The 20,254-nt window shown below is 36.4% G+C and overlaps 1 protein-coding gene across 1 annotated transcript in view; it reads right to left on the bottom strand.

The window, feature by feature from the left end:
* Arfgef1 (ADP ribosylation factor guanine nucleotide exchange factor 1) overlaps nucleotides 1-20,254 on the bottom strand; it is a 94,139-nt gene that overhangs the window by 35,662 nt on the left and 38,223 nt on the right. Inside the window, exons 10-19 of the mRNA XM_038347303.2 lie at nucleotides 18,684-18,918; nucleotides 14,825-14,924; nucleotides 14,599-14,738; nucleotides 14,397-14,505; nucleotides 13,793-13,994; nucleotides 9,156-9,267; nucleotides 8,746-8,951; nucleotides 8,431-8,515; nucleotides 5,529-5,700; nucleotides 3,072-3,223 (exon numbers count right to left, since the gene is read on the bottom strand). Of these exons, the coding sequence (XP_038203231.1) occupies nucleotides 3,072-3,223; nucleotides 5,529-5,700; nucleotides 8,431-8,515; nucleotides 8,746-8,951; nucleotides 9,156-9,267; nucleotides 13,793-13,994; nucleotides 14,397-14,505; nucleotides 14,599-14,738; nucleotides 14,825-14,924; nucleotides 18,684-18,918 (1,513 nt within the window). The remainder of the gene's footprint in view (nucleotides 1-3,071; nucleotides 3,224-5,528; nucleotides 5,701-8,430; nucleotides 8,516-8,745; nucleotides 8,952-9,155; nucleotides 9,268-13,792; nucleotides 13,995-14,396; nucleotides 14,506-14,598; nucleotides 14,739-14,824; nucleotides 14,925-18,683; nucleotides 18,919-20,254) is intronic.

Raw genomic sequence — 20,254 nt, 5'->3', positions numbered from 1 at the left:
TAGTCCCTTATTCCCTCATGAAATAATGCTTACATTAAAAAGTGTGTGATCAAAGATTTCAACTTAAGACCTTATACCCTAATTTGGACAAAGAAATAGTAGAGAATATGCTTGGACTCACTGGCACAGGAAAAAAGTTCCAGAATAGGACTGAGATAGGAGAGGCGCTAATCAACAGCTAGTAACTAGGACCGCGTGAAACTAAAAGGCTTCTGCACAGCAAAGGACACTATTATTCAATAAGTGGAAGCCTACAGAGGAGAAAAAATTCTACCAATTATCCATCTGACAGAGGATTAGCATCTAGAATATATGAAGAACTAAAAAAATTGATTAAAAAATCCAATTGAAAAATGTGGCACGAAAATAAACACAATTCTCAAAAGACAAAGCACAAATGGCAGAGAACACAAAGAAATGTACAATATCCTTAGTCACTAGGGAAATGCAAATTAAAGCTACTTTGAAATTTTATCTTATATCTGTCAGAATGGCCAAAATTAGTTTTTTAAAAAAATGACAGTTCACACTGGTAAGGACATAGGGTAAATAAAGGGAATGCTCATCCATGGCTGGTGGGGTGAAAACTTACAGCCACCATGGAAATCATTGAGACAATTCCTTAGGAAGTTAGGAATCAATCTACCCCAAGACCCACCACTACCACTTTTGGAATATAGCTCCATCCTACCACAAAAGATACCTGCTTATACATCTCTATTGCTGCTCATTCAAAATAGACATCAGAAACAGCTTAGCTGTCTGCCAACGGATGACTGGCTAGAGAAAATGTGATACACTTATTCAATAGAATATTATTCAGCTGTTAAGAAAAATGAAATTGTGAACTTTGCAGAAAAATAGATAGGATTAAAAACAATCATTCTGAATGAGATAACTCAGATCCAGAAAGACAAGTTTTGTCTCATATGGGATGTTAGTTTTATACTTTATATATGTGTAGTTTCATTTAGAAAAACTAACTACAGAAGTTAGGAAGCTGGTGAAGGACTAGTGGGGTAGAGGAGGTCTTCCAAGGAACGGGAACTAGAGTATAGTGAAAAAAGAGAAAGTCAGAATAGGAGGATTAAATGGGGGCAGTGGAGGGAGGGCAGGGTGGAGGAAATATGGAGGGGGATAACAAACACTAAAGGCCCTGTGAAAAGCTACAAGGAAATCTATCTATTTCCTAAACATATATGCATATATAAAAGGAGTTTAAATGGAGTTAACCATATAATGGGGACTAATACCCCAATTAGACATTATAAACTACTAAATAAAACACCCAGTACCAGGAATGGGGTCCATATATTTTAGTTGTTGGCTAATGTGATGCCACAGGATCCCTATACCTCACACCCCAAATGTCACAGGCTACTGACAATACTATTGCTTACCCTCCACAACCTGACAGTTAAAACCCTGTCACTGAAGACACCACATACTTACGTCACAGAGAAGGAAAAATATAGCTGGTGTTCAACTGGAAGCCTCAACCCTAATGGTTAGTGATTACAGTGCTGGAAGGTGCTAGATTTGCTACTGGAAGAGAAGAGGACTCAATCTTACCCAGCTACAATAGAGATCTGCCTAGCAAGGTATGCTCACTAGTGCATCAGTGGCATGGATATTATAGGAGTAACCAACCCCTTTTTAAAAACTGGATTTAAGGGGGCTGGAGAGATGGCTCAGTGGGTAAGAGCACTGATTGCTCTTCCAGAGGTCCTGAGTTCAATTCCCAGCAACCACATGGTGGCTCACAACCACCTATAATGAGATCTGGTGCCCTCTTCTGGCCTACAAGCAGAATATTGAATAAATAAATAAATCTTTTAAAAAAAACGAGATTTAAGCTGGGCGGTGGTGGTGCATGCCTTTAATCCCAGCACTAATCCCAGCACTCGGGAGGCAGAGGCAGGCGGATCTCTGTGAGTTCGAGACCAGCCTGGTCTACAAGGGCTAGTTCCAGGACAGGCTCCAAAACTACAGAGAAACCCTGTCTCAAAAAACCAAAAAAATAAAAAACAAAACAAAACAAAAAAACTGGATTTAAGGGCAACTCCATGAGATAGAATGCATACTGACACTGTCAATAAAGTCAAGAAGCTAAGACTAGATGTACATCATGAGTCTTAGGGGACAACTCCTACCATTATTCTGCTAAATAAACATTGCAACAAAGTGACTCCTGATAACATATTGCTACATTCATACATAAGTGCATTATTCAATCTTCAACAGAGAAGCTTCTTCTTGTAGCATAAGCATCAAAACTCACAAACATGCAGAGCATAAGAGACTTTGAAATGCTCAGTTTGAAATGGAATATCTATATGACAGCTCCCTCCCCCATAAGATTAGGGATCTAAGTGGAAGAGGGGTCAGAAAGAGCCAGAAGGGGCGGGTGACTTCAAGGAAACAGTGTTTTCCAGACACAAAAGTGCATACGCACATATGATTTACAGACTGTGACAGCGTGCACAAAACCTATACAAACTCAAGCAGACAAACATCACAGCACAGTAGAAGAATAGTGCCCATGAAGTCCTACTCTCGATCACGAAGCTATTTGCAATGGATAGCTTCTTGGAGAGGGCAAAGTTAGTTGTCTTCAATGAAGTGACGGTGGTATACCAATTACATTTCAGAGAAGGCATTCCCTTCTGTTTCCTAATGTACGAGTTAGTGTTCCAGTTCTACTCAGAACCCCCATATTAACTCTGAGGATAGAAGTGCTGACGAGAATCTGAGCTTCAGGATCACTTTGAAATTGAGATGAATACCAAAGATTTAGGAAAAAATCATTTATAATGGAAAAAACAAGCCAAGGATTACTGACCATTCTCTAAAGCTTTCTATTTCTCATTTCTGAAATTATATCCCTACCAATTACTTACATTGCACACCACCTTTCACTTTCTTTAATAAAGAGATAATTTATATTAAACGTTTTAGACAACCAGGGGATATCTTCTAGGTCAAACAGACTCTATTATTATATTTTTAAAATATCCTAAGCAAAATTATATATAAATATATACTGTAGCAAAGTTACTAGTAATTCTAACCTTAAACATGGGCCTCACATGCTCCAAGTGTGTTGCACTTGTAAAAGGCGCCTGAACATGGCTCACAGCTTCCATGAGTGCTTTAGCTGTCTTGGCCATCTGTTCCATTTCTAAATTATACAGAAGTCGTCTTTGTTTTTCACTGGCTACATCTGAAATAAGAAATATTACCATTTAAAATAGAAAGCACTTTAAGATGACACTTTTAAAGTAAATGCCAGTAATTAACATTAATTAATAATAGCCCTAAGAAGCTAGACAGAATGATCTGTTTGATTCTATATACATGAAGTATCTGAAACATGTAAACCCAGAGAGACAGAGTAGACTGGTGCTGGCCAGGGCAAAGGCAGAGGGAACTCTAGCATTAACTTATGTGTGCAGGGTTGTATTTTGGAGAAACCAGATGTTTTAGTCTTAGCCAGAGGAGATGGATGTACCGCACTGTAAACATACTAAATGCCAACAGAACCACCCAATTTACCTATTTATTGACTGACTGATCATGCTAATGGTCCTGCTCATGCTAGCTAAGTGCTATACCACTGAAATTTCTCCCTTTGAATTTTCACTTTTTTAAAGGGTAAATAAATTGCACCTTGGGGATGGTAGAGTACTGGACTAATAAATAGTTAGGAGTAAGTGAAAACCTCAGAGTACAACACTCAAAGTATCAAGGAAAGGAACCAAACACAGGACAGGAGAACAGAAGAAAGGTAAACACACTGGCATTTGTCCTCAGCAAAACAAAACAAAAAACCTAAAATAGCACTGCCTTGACCCTCCTAAGTAATTTTAGCATCCCCAGCACACCACACCTTCTTCCCATATCAGGTTTCTCCCTGTCTTCACCCATCACATATATAATGAAGAAGAGAAAAATGTATGGTAAGAGTATTATAATCTAGGCCAAATGAAATCAAAGCAGGAAACAGACATTTGCTTAAGCATAAAGCTGAAGGTTTAAAACCCCTAACACTAGAAGAAAAGCACCACCGGACGCAGTGCTGACTTTTACTCGATACTGGAGTAGACTAAGAGCCAATGGTACCCAGCTCAATATCTGTCTTTTCCACGTATCTTAGGTTTTATAAGTAGTTGTCATTGAAAAAAAGTTTTTACAATGCATAGATTTCAATTTTTTTCTGCCCACAAGCAACATAATTCCTTTTTTCTCTATTTTTACACATAAATAAATGTTAAAAGTAGATGTGATGAGAGAAGGTAGAGGCAGGACTACTTAGGTAGGTATGACTACTAGAGAAAAACTAATTCTGATTATTTCTCCTAATCTGTCTGTGCTTGAGTTTCCTTGTCTATAAAGCAGAGAGAATTTCTTAAAATTCTTTTTGAATATTAAAAAAGACAAAGGATAAGGCCAGTTATACTCCACTGACATTATCTCCTTAATGCCCTGGGTTCTTACAATTCTAAAATTTCAAAACAGATTTATCCTAAAAACCTATCAACTGCCTCATGTTAAAAATATTTTGCTACCAATAATATGTTCAAATTGATATTTCACTCCAAGTAAAAGTGCTTAGAAAGAGTAGAATCTTCGTTCTGAACGAGCTACTCTCGAGCCATTGTACCACTCATGGGCCAGGCATGCCCATCCTGCGGTCAGAGCTAAGCTCGAGCAAACACCACTGTCTACATGTATATACAATATCTAGAGCAGTGCCGGCTCCTAGTACTGTTAGACAGAGGAAGTCAACAGCATTCTAATACAGTCTGACACAGTCATCCTCAACACTAGAACTATGACTTCTCCCGCCTCTTCTAGTCATGCCCACATCTAGCTTCCATGTATGTGGTATGGTTTAACTTTTAAAAAGACAGAATTATGTTGCTTATAGATGATGAGAAAGCAGAAGACTTTTTATTTTTTAATTTTATGTGAGAGTTTTGCCTGCGTAGGTCTGTTTGCCATATGCATGCCTGGTACCCAAGTAAGGCAGAAGAGTCAGATCCCCTTACAGGAGTTACAGATGCTTGTAAGCAATTATGTGGGTGCTGGGAACCAAACCCAGCAAAATGCTTTTAATTTCTGAGCCATCTCTTCAGTGTCCTCTAAGCAATTTCTTTAATTTCCAAATCCCTGCTGAGATGAACTAATGAATGGACAAGTTAATATGTAAACACGTTACTACCTAGTTTTTAATTACTCACTACCCAGTGTTTTCTTCTTGCAAAAAAGAAAAAACAAAAAACAAAAAACAAAAAGCTCTATTACCATCATAACATTTCTCAGCAAAATAGCCAAGTCACACACGTGGTTTCTTAAATTAAGCAAACAGCAAACAAAAACAAAATCAAAACAAAAATCCCCAAGCACACCCCCCCCATTCCAGATCAGCTTTAGAAACAGGGGAGCAGTCTTAAAACAACCACTTCCTGAAACACACCCAACATGTCTTTCGATGAACAGTTAGACAGGATTACTCTAGTACTTACTCTGCTTAGTTGATTTTGTAGGGATTGTTAGCTCTTTCGTTTCTTTCATTGATATTTTCTTCCCAGCTATTTCATTATAAATGGCCGAAAGATACTCTTCAGGGAGGTCTTTACTGTCATTGATACCTCGATTCATTTTAATGTACTGTTCCTTTGTCATTTTGTTTTTAACCTAGACATGAAAAACCATTATCATTTCTAAAAACTCACATAAAAGGCTTATTCATCTTTAAGAATTAAATAGCTAGCCCGGCAATGGTGGTGCACGCCTTTAATCCCTGCACTTGGGAGGCAGAGGCAGAAGGATCTTTTTGAGTTCCAGGACAGGTTCCAAAGCTACAGAGAAACCCTGTCTTTAAACAAACAAACAAAGAAACAAACAAAGAATTAGAATAGCTGTTTAAGAGACTAAGTATTCTGAAGTCTAGAAATGAAAAATATTCAACAAAATGTATATAAAGATGAAAGCTGTGGAAAACAAGGGCAACGTAAAAGATACATTCTGGCAAATGCTTTACTGAGCATAATACTGTGGAAAGGAATAATTTGAAGGAAGGGGTAATAAAAAAGTGACTTGATTTTGCCCCAAGTGTACAAGACTTCTAGTAGGTTCTTAGAAAGGCCCATACAAACTATTAGAAACACCAAAGGATTCAAATTGTAGTTCAGAATGACATGAACAATGCAAATGAAATGGAATTTCATTATCTCAAAAAGTGAATGCAAAAATAACAATAGTTAAAACTACCTAACATTTTCTGAGTTATCACAACAACTGCATTGTATTAGGTGACCCAGATGCAGAATTTTTAGAATGTTTTGTCTCGTTTAAACATCCTCAACAGGGAGGTTCAACTTAATAAAGCAATGGACTGCAAGTTGGTAATTTGAGAGACAGTAGCAAAATTGTAAAAGATGGAATTAACATAGCAAAGTATATTATACTCTATCTCCAGCAAAACAGACAGACAAAACCCAGTTGTCTTAATATATTTCTGAAGAAATATTTAATTAGACACATTCCTGCCACCTGCCATCAAGAATTAGTAGAATTCTAAAGGTAAGGAAGGTCCTTATAGACAAACATTAAAGCACACAGAGCAATAATGTAGCAAGGCTTACAGGTCTAATGTGGGAAAGCCCAGAATACTATCTATAACATAGTATAATATAAGACAGAATAGAATCAGGGCAAATATATTGACTTAAGTTTACATTACTATGCAAGTAGAATCTAACACGCTGAAATCTGAACAGGAATGCTTATCCTGTAAAATTGCAAAAATATTATCATGAATTTTTAAACTGAAGTGGTAATTTAAGATAATATTACCAAAGAATATCATAACTTTCAAATTTTATCTCAGGTCCTGGCTTTAAAAAACAAAAAGCAAGATGTTTTACCTAAAGTTCTGACAGACAGATGCTTATAAAAAAAAGAATAAAATAGAAAAAAACAAAATCCAAGTGATCACAATTTGAAGTAAAGGAAGACAAAAAATCACCTGGAATTATGGAGAAATGTTTTGGCACTATGCCAATTGGAGACAGAGCAATGTCTTATGGAAAATAAGAAGTAACTGTTAAGTGTCTGTATTTGGATAAGGGCTCCCTTGGGAGCAGAGAAAATATTGCTTTTAGTCATTCAAAAAACTTGCTTCAAGCCAGGCGGTGGTGACGCAGGCCTTTAATCCCAGCACTTGGGAGGCAGAGGCAGGCGGATCTCTGAGTTTGAGGCCAGCCTGGTCTACAAGAGCTAGTTCCAGGACAGGCTCTAGAAACTACAGGGAAACCCTGTCTCAAAAAACCAAAAAAAAAAAAAAAAACCCAAAAAACAAAAAACATGCTTCACACTGCCATCATGGGATTCTGGAAGCAATGTAAACCAGTTCTACTTTTCTTCTCTTGAAATCTTGTGTGAAACACATTATTCTTGAATTTTATTCCCATATGCTTAAAAGTCTCACTCTGTAGCCCTGACTGGGATTTGTAGAACAGGCTGGCTTTGAACTCATGAGATTCACCTACTTCTGCCTCCTGAGTGGCGAGATTGAAGATGTGCATCATCATATCCAACTAATAGCTTAAAAATTCTTATAAATTAACTCATAGAGACAATTTAATAATAATACCAAAATGTGCTTTTTAGAAGTCAAGCAAAAAGTACTGTAAACTTCAAAAGCAACATCTTAAAGTAGGTATCAGAAGTCAAGTATCTGTTCTTTAATAAGACTAAGGAATTGTGATTATTCAGCGTGGTCACTGGATTGGGACACTTCCTACACACCTATAGTTAAATGTTTGTTGAATGTTTTAGTTAAGATGGTAGTGATTATGCTTAAAGTGTCTCTCTCAGAGACACATACTAAAAGACAAAGAAATGCTATAACTGAGATGTGACAATATTATGTGTGTGTGTGTGTGTGTGTGTGTGTGTGTGTCAACACCAAGATTGACCACAGGTATCTGTGGGGTTCAGTGCAATTTCACTAGTACTATGTAATCTATCCTATCCTATCCTATCCTATCCTATCCTATCCTATCCTATCCTATCCTATCCTATATAATCTCTTAAATACTAATCTTACTGCTGCTCATACTTGAAATGTATTTTTAAAAAGGCAGATTACATACAGTAGTTTCTATGCAATAAATATTCAAAAGACCTAAAACATTCTTTAGGTTAAAATCTGTTTTAACTTTTGTGTAACTCTGCGTCATGAGACTCACAAATATTTTACAAATACTTTTAAGTTTATTAGAATAAATATCAAATGGCTATCATTTTAATTCTGGCAATTGGTTTAACCACATAAATTTAAATTTCAACTAATAACAGATTTAAAAGAATACATTTAATTCTCACTCCTTACTGTGTATACTGATGCAGATGAAAACATACCTGTGGACTGTGAAGGTCTGTGGTCAACATGATAATTGAGTAGGCCAAAACATAAGCAGTATCTGCACTAGCAAAAAGGGTTTGTCTGAAAAATAAAAATACTGTGTCATATTATAAGCTCTGTTTCATTATAAACAAGTCATTGCAATCCCTGTTCTTAAGGTTCTCTTTCTGGATTAACACGCTCATGTATTATTATTATAGATGAATTTGTCTTAGCATTGACAAACAGCAGACCATATAAACTGTCTTAGGGAAGAGGTCTGACTACCATGGATATAGCTGACCATCAAAAAGTATACAAATCTTACTTACCCTTGGTTACATTCTAGGTATCTTGCAGCAAATTTTTCCATTAATCGATCAATTTTTTGAGCTTCCCCTGGAAGACGAAATCCTTCCAGAAACAGACGAAGGGCTGAAACGAAGTCCTTTCCTGAAAAGTCATGTTGGTCCACATATGCATACATGACTTCTTTATTGAATTTATCATTATCTCCCAGGAACTCACCCACCTGAGTCTAATGTAAAACCAAAGGAGAGAACTTAATATTCAATGACATGTTCCATTTTCCACATAACATTTACAAAGCAGAAAATCCCAAGAACCACAAGTTTTGACTACCTGGTTATACAAGCTCCAGACTGAAGTGACAAGTCAATTGTTTTAATATGCTTATAAATTGTAGACAGAGGGTTAGAATGAAATAAAATGGTATTCTTACAGAGTCTAGTCTTTCTTCTTGATGTAAGAACTGAGCTATATCTTCAGGTGTGGTGCCAAGCATCCCTTGTTCTTGAAGATACTGTATTCCTCTCTTTGGTTTCTTATTAAATCTAGATGAAGTTAATAGAAAGATTAAAAAGAGAAAACTAATCATACTCCCTGAGGTTTTGAAATACAGTAAATTACTTTCTTAATTGCATATAGAAAACAGGAACCAACACACATGCACAGAGAATCATTACATGGCACAGGCTTATTTTTTCTTCTTAGGAAAGACTTGAAATGAAAGTGTATCATTAGCACAGACACAGACCCCTTCAGAGGCATTTCACTGCAGTGCATTGTACCTTCTGACTCGCCACAGACACCTAAACAGATTAGACTATCACATAACGTTTTTCTCAGTATAGTTTCAATTTACCCCCTTCTCTCATCTATTCCTATATATCTTACCGATTTGGAGACTATGCTGAATACCTGGGCATGTAAGATGCTTAGCAGGTAAAGGTATTTGCAGCCAAGCCTGTTGAACTGATTTCCATATCCAGGGCCCACATAACGCAGGGAAAGAACTGACATCTGCAAAATGTCCTGACTTCCATACATATTTTGGCATACATGACCCCGTAAACATATACAAAAGACACAAATAAAAAACTCAAACAATTAAACTACAGAGACTGGATTTAAGACCTGTTTCACAGGAGGAAATTCATGCCCACTACTATAAACCTTGTGAAAAACCCGTATTAGGCAGGTCCTAAGGAGTAAGTGAAGCCAGTCAGGCACCCAGGCCTACATAACCTGTTCAAGACCAGCTAGGAATACATAGTAAGACCTTGTTTAAAAAAAAAAAAGAGAGAGAAAAGAAAAGAAACCAAAGAGTTGGTTCTGTGAAAAGATGAACAAGATGGAGAACATTTAAATTAATAAAAGAGGATTTCCAAATGAAGTAAAAAGGTAATTAGGGAAGACTTACAAAATTTAAAATTTAAAACACTGGAGAAGCGAGAAGATGGGTATATTCCTGACACCTATGGCCCAAGCAATTGAAATTAAAAGACTATAAACAGAGCTGGAAAAATGACTAAGTGGCTAATGGCACTTGCCACCAAGCCTCATGAACTAAATTTGATCCCTGCAACCTATATGGTAGAAGGAAAAATAGCTGCTCCCCTCCCCTGCCATTTGTCTTCCACATGTATACACACACACATACACACACACACACACACACACACACACAGAGGCAAACATTCCATTCATAATAGCTTAAAAAAGATACTTGAGAATAAGCCTAACCAAGGTGAAAGACCTCTACAATAAAATTTCAGACATCAAGGGAAAAAATTAAAGATGATACCAGAAGTTAAGAAATCTTCCTCATGGAATGGCAAACTAATACTGTGAGACCATCTAGAACACAGAGTCAACACGATCCCCACCAAAACTACAACACATTCTTCACTCACCTAAGTGGAGAAAATTAAAACAACAAAAAAGTAAAAATTCAGGGGCTGGAGACATGGCTCAGTGGTTAAAAGCACTTGCCATCACCCTCCACTGGCTCCCTGCCTCTGTGTGTTTTATTAAATGAATGTTCACTTCTTTTATAAGGAAGCATATTAAAATACGAACTATAAAAAGTTTAAAGGAAAACAAAACTTTAAGCCAATATCTTAACAGATCCTTCTTCAAATGAAAATTATTTTGTTAAACTGTATAAAAGCTGTCATAAAAGACACGAGTGATTTACATTTTACAATTTGTAAATATTTTGTTACTTTTGTAGAGGACCAAGGTTCAGTTTCCAACAACCACATGAAAGATCACAACAGCAAACGCACACAGGAACACATAGAAATAGAATAAATAAATCTCATAAAAATTAGAAAAATTTAAAGACATGTTTCCCTTTGTATAACAGTTTCCTTTGAGACTGAAATAATCTATCCTGAGGGAAGCACCTTAAGCAGAAAGGTACACAACTCCAATAGCTTCAGGAAGTCCCTTATGGACCATATTCATTAGATCCTGCCCTCCAGGAGTAAATGAGCCAACTGCAGAGAGGACTCTAAGCATAAAAACACTCTGCTGAGCAAAGCTGCTAAGATTCTAAGACCAGACCAGCTGCCTGGAAGAAACGGAAACCAGACATGCTGCCCAGAAAACGTTTAGACCACAGTCACTGAGAAGATACACTCTCCAAACTGCTGGGCTGACTGCAGGGTGTGGAATGAGCTCCAGATCCCTAGCTTTTGGGAGCTGTTACACATGCTGGGGTGGGTAGGCTTTGGGAATGCAGTTGTCTCTGATCATTCTGCTCCTGAAAGTAACCTTAATAAAAGGCATGGTTCACCAAATTAGACTTTGGTGGTATCTGAACTTTGACCTATCATTAACGTCTCTTCCTGGGAAAAAGTTTTAGAACAAAACACCCTCCCACCAAGCTAAAAATAATTATAAACATAAAGAATAATGCAGGAGTTATACCATCTGATTTTAAATTATACTAGACAGCCATATGAACAAAATCAGCATGGTACTACATAAAAAACTGATATGCAGCTAATAGAACTGAGGGCCCTGAAGAGATGAAGGGAGGAAGGTAAAATAAAATTTCAGTAACGATGTCTGAAAAAGCCTTAAGGAATTACAATATTATTTATTTACCTAAAATTACATATAATACATATGTCTGTGTGCATATGCATACAGTTTAAAAAAAATTCCCACCTGGCCTGACTGTTCCCTCAAGAACTATAGGCTAATGAAATCCTAGTGCCAAGTATGAGACACATTCTTTCATATTGTCAGGAGTCTAACACTTTCAAAATATTATAGGCTGTTGCTGGTGCCCTTGGTTGCCTCCCAGTGGTTGAAGGTAAATCACTGCTGAAGACACCATGCTCAGTGAACACAGAACTTGAAGAAGCCAAGCTGTATCTATCCTGAAAGCCTTCTCTCTGAGGACTAGCAGTCACGTTCCAAAAAGTACTATGTCTCCCAAGGTAAGGAATCAGCCAAGAGTCCTACCCAGATATAACTCCTATGAACTACAATGACCAGCATGGTACACTAACCCTATGGGTACAATAGTGACACTCGTATTTTGACAGTAACTAACAGCTGTCTAACCGGACATAAGATACAACCGACAAGAAAAATTCATGATAAAAACAGATTTAAAGAATTTATGTCCACCAAGTCAGCTCTACAGAGCTGAAAGAAAATAGTCCAGTCTGAAAAGAAGACTAAATACGCCCAGGAAAGAAATGATCCCAGTATAGTTAATCATAAGAGGTCTAAGAAAAGAACACATAATAGGGAACTAGAGAAAAATAGGAAGGACCACAAATACCATATTTCTCTCATATGCAGATACTAAATAAGTCTTTATGTATATGTATGTATGTGTGTATATTTGTGTGCGTGTGTGTGTGAGAGAGGAAGACACACACAAACACACAGAGACACAGAGAGATAGAGACAGAAAGGAATAGCGGGGTTATTTTCAGGACAGAAAGGGACATATGTATTATATGTAACAAAGGGGGAACAAGCCAGGAATTAAGGCCACAAAAATGAGCAAAGCAGAATTGTATGTATATATGAGTGTGTGTGCATGTGAATTGACCTAATGAAATCCTGAGTATCAACAGATATACTAACACGGACAGGGGAAATATCATGCGGCCCCATCCACCCGTAGACACAGACAACTAAAATGCTACAAGTGGAAGAATAGTCCTCCCACTGATGAATCTAAGTGATTAGCTCTGAAGTCATATACATATAACAAACACTGAATGGGCTGAGCAGCTTGTGTTTATACATTTAGGTATATATATATTACATATTATATATATATATATGTACGTGTGTGTCACATATTATGTATGTTTGTATATATGTATAAATGCATATATCAGAAAATAATCAAAGAAAAAAATGGCCATAAATTTGAGAAGATGCAAGGGGGTGGGTACATGAAAGGGGCTGGGAGAGAATGGAAAATGGGAAATTACGTAATTAGATTTTAATTTAAAGAAGAAAGAAACCCATTATTTTGTAGGTTGAATAAGAAAAACTTAAAAGAAATGTTTTTGTAGATCTTTTGTAGACTGCTTCACAAAATTTAGCAGGAAAATTGATTTCACAAGTTCAGAGTCTGGGAGAGTAGCCAGGTTGGGATAGGAAATGACTATTAAATACTAACAAACAAAAATAAAATTCCTAGCAAGAATGAAGCATGTAACTAAAGTCAAAGAAGCAGAAACATAGAAGGAACAATGATAAATACTGGAATTTTCAAATTTTACGTTTTTGTCACATGATTATGAAATCAGATTAACTAAAATAATGAAAACTGCACATCCTCTGCTCATCAGCCTGGTGCGAGATTAATTCAGAGGAAGCCACAGGCTGGGCATCTTCTCAGTCTGCGTAGGCTAGACTTCAATGAAGAAGGAGCCATTGAATGTTTAGATCCAAGAGAATAATAAGGAATACGAGAGGAGAGAGAGAGAGAGAGAGAGAGAGAGAGAGAGAGAGAGAGAGAAACTGGGGGTAGGGATGGCACATTTGTGGCTGAAGAATATTCTGTAACATTTCTTTTTCAAATCTGGCACTTACAAATCAATCCCTTGTTCTATTATTTCTTTTTGCTGCTTTAAGACCTCAAATTGTTCTGGATTATCAGTGCCAGACATCTGTGTACTGTAGCTGCCAATTCCTGAAGATGATGTGGATTCTAAGGAGTTTAGACTTCCATATCTGTTTATAGTCTCAGGGTGTTTGATTTCACTTATCTCTTGTTCTGAGGGTTTTTCTTGACCTGTAAGAAGAAATGTGAATACAGAAGATTACAGCAGAACTAAACTAGAAAATTTAAGTGTAAGTTGAAATAGTCTTAATGCTTAAAAAGACTTGTCAGCATATGTACATAAATAAATATAACATAAGACTATTTTACTATTATTATTATTGCTTTTTTTTTTTGGTTTTTTGAGACAGGGTATCTGTGTAGCTTTGGAGCCTGTCCCGGAACTAGCTCTTGTGGACCAGGCTGTCCTCAAACTCCTGGAGATCCACCTGCCTCTGCCTCCCGAGAGTAGGGATTAAAGGCGTGCGCCACCACCGCCCAGCTCACAAGACTACTTTAACAGCATCTTTAAACATCTTTCAATGTATCACTGACTTAAAATATTGGAACATTACACTGAAAATGTTATCTTACCAAGGGTAGTCTGAGAGTTGGGATTCACATACTGATCTTTACTCCATTCAACCATACACTTCAAAATTGAAACTAAACATTCTAATCCTTTTTTCCGCAGACTCAATTCCTATAATAATTCAGAATAAAGACAAAAAGACTTTTTAAAGAAATGCACGTCTCATTCTTAGAAATATTTAAATTAAAAAAAATAAGCTCTTACCTGAACATTACTCATACCAAGTTCTTGACTGCCCCTTCCTTGGGCAATTTTTGACAGATCATTTACTAGTCTTTCAAATATATTTGCTGCATTTAAGTCACAGTCATAATTTACATAAATATCCACCACACTCTGAGCATCTGTGACGATACAATAATCTCAGAATGAGCATTTACAGTATGAACATACTTCATTACCAGAAACAATGAAGATTAATTCCAAATACCTGCACAGATCCTTGTCAGTGTCTGAATAACCATCCACTTATGATCAAATGAGCTTGTAGAAGTTTCCAAAATGTATAGGAAAATTTCTTTAAAGAATACCTGTGACCAGAAGGAAACACGTGTTTAAAGTACCATTTAAATGAAGACGCATGGTTGTCTTTTGAATGTCCCAAAGCTCTAGCACAGGACTGCAACTTTGAGCTTGTCTCTGAACTCGTAACTCTAAGAGCACCAGTGAGCGGCTCAGCACCAGCTCTGCTTGCCACTGCAGTGATGACAAATGGAATGTGCAAGGACACGGAGTGCTTCTGGTGGTACTGTCTTCAACAGAACTGTAAACAACAAAACTGTTTCTCATTCATCAGTTATCATTTTAGATACACTGCTCAGAGCAGTCCTAAGTGCACCTAGACTTCAATGTAATGAACTCTAAAAAAGATCTAATTACTCATAACACCACTTCTCACAATTCTTTATAATGAATATTATCAAGCACAGTTAATCTAATGAAGAAATGTCAATGTGAAAGCTAAGAATATTTAAATTAAAGTAATTTGGGGAAAGTGACTGACTTAGGAAAGGCCAATATGTTTTATGAATCTAGAAATGACCACATTTTAAAAGTGATAATCTTTCTGTCTCCCATGGGTTAGCCAGTCAGCCCCATAATGTACTCTTCTTTCAAAGAACTCAAAACAAGTATTTCTTAATCATGTATTTTCTGTGGACAGTAAGCATTACAAAGATAGACCAGTGCTTTCTCAGTAAGACTGTACACACAATACATGACTTATATACAAATACTCAATAAATATCTATAGCCATGGCCACAGTTCTGAAACACTGTATCATATCTTTCAACAAGATATGCAAATCAAGGAATATTCTGATTTATAAAATAAGAAATGCAGATTTATAGAGGCAAGAAAGAAAGGTAAAAAGCCCCAAGGCAAACCACAGATGAGTAGAAACAGGTTAAATTAAGTTTAAAGAGCTAGTGGGATAAGCCTAAACTAAGGCTCAACATTCATAATTAACAAGAAGTCTCTGTGTCTTTGTTTGGGAGCGGGCTGGTGGCCCAAGGAAAATTTAAATTACAAATAAACCCATACTTTTATCATTTACCTCCTTTTAAGATATAATGGGAAATTAAAAAAAAAAACTTTGAAAAAATTAGAACAAGCTGGGCATTGTGGTGTGCCTTTAACCACGGCACTCAAGTGGTGAAGCAGGCAGATCTCTGTGAGTTTGAAGTTAGCCTGGTCTACATAGAGGTCTCCAGGCTGGTTAAAGCTACACAGTGAGACTGTCTTATGACAGACAACAAACATAAAAAGTAAAAATGAAAATAAAAATTAGAATACAGTACTTTTATAACCCAAACCTACCATTTATGAGGTAAGTTAATTTCTAATGTATATTTCCTTTTAAATTAATTTTTATAGAAAAATAGTAACCAAAACTTAATTTTATAATCTCAGTTCTGTAAGAATTTAAATGTCATGTGGCTAATATACAGAGCCCCTACAGACTATCAGTATTCCAAATTCCCCTAAATTATCTAATCTTAAAAGAAATGTCTCATCCTCAAATGGAAGGTTTTTGCTGATACTGTAGTAAAAATCCCAATATTTTGCTTGGAACTCTATTTTATTTATAGTTCTTTTAGATAATGGGCAAAATTATATAAATAAACAACTAATCTACATGCCTGGTATTATTTCATAAATATATGACAAACAAGTATTAGGCAATTGGTACAAATTTTTGGACTTAAGACTTAAATTTTAAAGTCCTATAACAATATTTAGATGAATTTTGATAGAAAATACAGAGACTGGGCAGTGGTTGCACATGCCTTTAATCCCAGCAATCAGGAGACAGAGGCAGGCAGATCTATGGGAGTTCAAGGCCAACCTAAATTCAAAGAGAATTCCAGGACAGCTAGAGTTGTTATAAAAAGAAAAGCTGTCTTGAAAGACAAAACAAACAAAAAGGAAAATACAGAAGATTAATTTATAAAGATAATGCAATTATTCTAACCATGTCAAGGGTAGGGCAAAGGAATCGTTAATGAGCTAATTAATCATTTTCTATTAGTATGCAATTAATAAAAAATAAAGCGTAACACACAGCATCTAGGAAGATGGCTGAGTTGGTAAAGCCCACATTCAGATCCCTAGACCCCCCCCACATCAAGTCAGGCTTGGTGACAGACGTGCAGGTGGGGCTCCTGAGGTTTACTGGCCAGCTCATCTAGCTCAACAAGCAAGCTCCAGAATCAGTGCAGCGGAAGAAGACAGCCAACACCAACCTCGGTCCTCCATAGGCACATGCTTGCAACCACAAATTTTTAAGACTGTTTATCACATTAAACATAATACGAAGGCGAAAACAGACCAACACTAAAATGAATATTTCTAAAATATATAATGCCTGGATCAAAACAGTAGTTTGAATAGTTGGGAAAAGCATCTACCAAATAACAAAAGCATAAACATTTCTTTTGAACAATGAATTATTTCAAGATGAAAAAAAAAATCTAACTTAGGAATTGATCCAAGAGCATAATAAATGCAGACATAGTTGGAATATCCACTAATTTAGCTTTGTTAAGTCTCTAAAATATCTCTAAAATATTTGAGAACCAAAAGTGTTGTTTTTCAACATCTTGGGAGAAGACCTTAAGAATAACATGATGTGGGATTCCCCTCTGTGAGTTGTGAATATCATTAGTTAATAAAGAAACTGTCTTGGGCCTACACAGAAGATAGAGGTAGGCAGGGAAAACTAAACTGAATGCTGGGAGAAAGGAGGCAGAGTCAGAGAGAAGCCATGGAGCCACTGGAGACAGATGTGCTGAAACTTTGCTGGTAGGACATGACCTCATGGTGATACACAGATTAATAGAAATGGGTTAAATTAATATGTAAGAGTTAGCCAATAAGAAGCTAGAGCTAATGGGAAAGCAGTGATTTAATTAATACAGTTTCTGTGTGATTATTTTGGGGCTAAGTGGCCAGGAACTAACTAGCAGCCCTCCTTCAACAGTAACATACATTCAAATATCTATTTTAGGAAAAAAATGTCCAAGACAATATAAATTTTTCAAATGTTACCAAATAATTTTTTAAAAAAAATGTATCTTTCAATTGCCTCTTTTAAAGGTCTTTTAAAGCCCTGAAGGCTCAGTACTGTATCTTTCTTTTAAGATAGGCAAATTCAGGCAGGAAAAAAATGGCTCAGTGGTTAAGAGTACTTGCTTGCTTTGGATCTAAGGTCAAATTCCAACATCACATAAAAAGTTGGGCTTGATTGTGCATGCCTACAACTCCAGCATTCCAGGGTGGAGACAAATGGATCCTGGAAGGAGGCTGAACAGCCAGCTTAACTAAAAATGGAAGGTTCTGATTCATAGAGACAGGGTATCTCAAAGAAATAAGCTGAGTGTCATAGATGAAGACATTCTGTTATGGCCTCCGTATGGGTATGAACACCCAACACGTGCATACATTCAAAACACAAATGCATACACACACACTACATGCAGAGAGACAGCGAAAGAGCACGCCAAATTATTTCATAGCATATAAAGTATAAACCTATTTTTTCAACTAGTACAAATTTCCTAAACACAAAGGCTGTTCCTTCATTTTGTACTCTTACTGCTTAGCCAACATCTAGTACTTCAGAGACACAAGTTAGCTAAATGAACAACTAAACAAAATGAAACATATGATCACACACACACACATACATTACTTCACGGTATGGGAAGTGTTCATGTGCTGCTAATATAACATGAAACAAAATAGCCAGCAGTAACCTTAAATTTTAATGTCTAAATGTAGAACATACCTCAATTTGCATCTTCAGATGTGTCTTGAAGTTTGACAATAAAGTAAGAAATATGGAAAGAGAAAGCTCAAAAACCTCTGGAACAGATGAGACTCCATTTTTTGAGAGTGCAACACACAGATACTGCTTAATAGCATTAATAAACATCTCATTTGTTCTGAAAACAGGTCCTGCGTTCTGCAGAATGGACAGAAGTAACTGCAATGAAAGAATCTTGGACCGTAACTCATGAGACCTAAGAGGTGAAACACAAAGCACAGTATAGGGACAAGGTCATCATTTTGGTATTGACATCCTGACCTAAATACATTCTGCATTCCACAAATTCATAAACTTGGCCATTAACACCAAGTGCTTCTCTGGTGACACGTAAATTCATATGCTTTGTTTTTAAATTTATTTTTTGAGATTATAATACATTATTTCTCATTTCTCTTTCCTCATTTCAAACTTTCCCATATGCCCCTCTCTGACTTCTTTTAGGGGTGAGGGGGGGATAGGAGGTGGAGGTGGGTGGTGGTGCATACCTTTAATCTCAGCATTGGGGAGGGAGAGGCAGGCGGATTTATGTGAGTTCGAGGACAGCCAGGGCTACACAGAGAAACCTTGCCTCCAAACTGAAAAAACAACGACAAAAAGATTCATGGCCTCTTTTTCTCCTTTACTGTTGATGGGGGGCATATATGCACATATCCATGGGTAAAAATTATAAATATTCTAAACAGAGCCTGCTCTTCCCCTAGGAGATGGAAATAACCTGCAGGCGCACACCTTATTTCACTATTTCTAAAGCCACACACTCTGCTTCTTATAGATGAGCGTGAGCGCAGTGAAGACATCTGCTCTGCTTAGTATAAAGTGGTTCTAATGTAACCTTTCTCTAGTTACATTAGTCAGAATCCCTAATCACCAATAATATAGATTATAGCATTATTTCAACCACATTTTCCCAATAAATATCTGAAATTCTTGTTACTCTTCTGAAATAGAGACCTTTAGAAATTTTAAAATTACCTCAATATGTACACACTTATTCTAAACACTTCTGTAATTAAAATCTGAAAAATTTTTGGCTGAAATTTTTCTAATTTATTTCTAATTAAGGTTCTGTGTCATGCTTCTGTTTACTATCTAAAATTTTAATTATTTTAACATACGTTCTTTTTTCTCCCACTGAAAACTATCCCTTAGTTCCAAAAGACCAAAGAAATACACTGGAGGCAGTATTTCCAAGGCACAGCATTAAATGCTATAGGAACTCTTTTTCAAAACTTATTCCAAATACTATATTCAGTCACATTCACATAGTGTGTGAAACCTTTGCTCTTGATTTCTTCCTTAAAATGTTAATAGTTGTGTCAGCAATTTGCACATCTAAACAAGCAATACTTAATTTTATATCAATAGTTCATCACAAAAAATACTTCCTATTTGAAATAAAGCTGGAGTCAATAGTTATCAGAGCCTTTTAATTTTGTTTCCAAGATAACTATTACTCTAGTCTAGTAACTATTATTAATACAAAAGTATTAGTACCCCCAAATGTTTGTTCTTAATTACAAACAATGAGA

This window comes from Arvicola amphibius, chromosome 11, assembly GCF_903992535.2.
Source record: "Arvicola amphibius chromosome 11, mArvAmp1.2, whole genome shotgun sequence".
Taxonomy (NCBI): Eukaryota; Metazoa; Chordata; class Mammalia; order Rodentia; family Cricetidae; genus Arvicola; species Arvicola amphibius.
The sequence above is the reverse complement of the archived record's forward strand: the minus strand, read 5'-3'. Positions and strand labels throughout refer to the sequence as shown.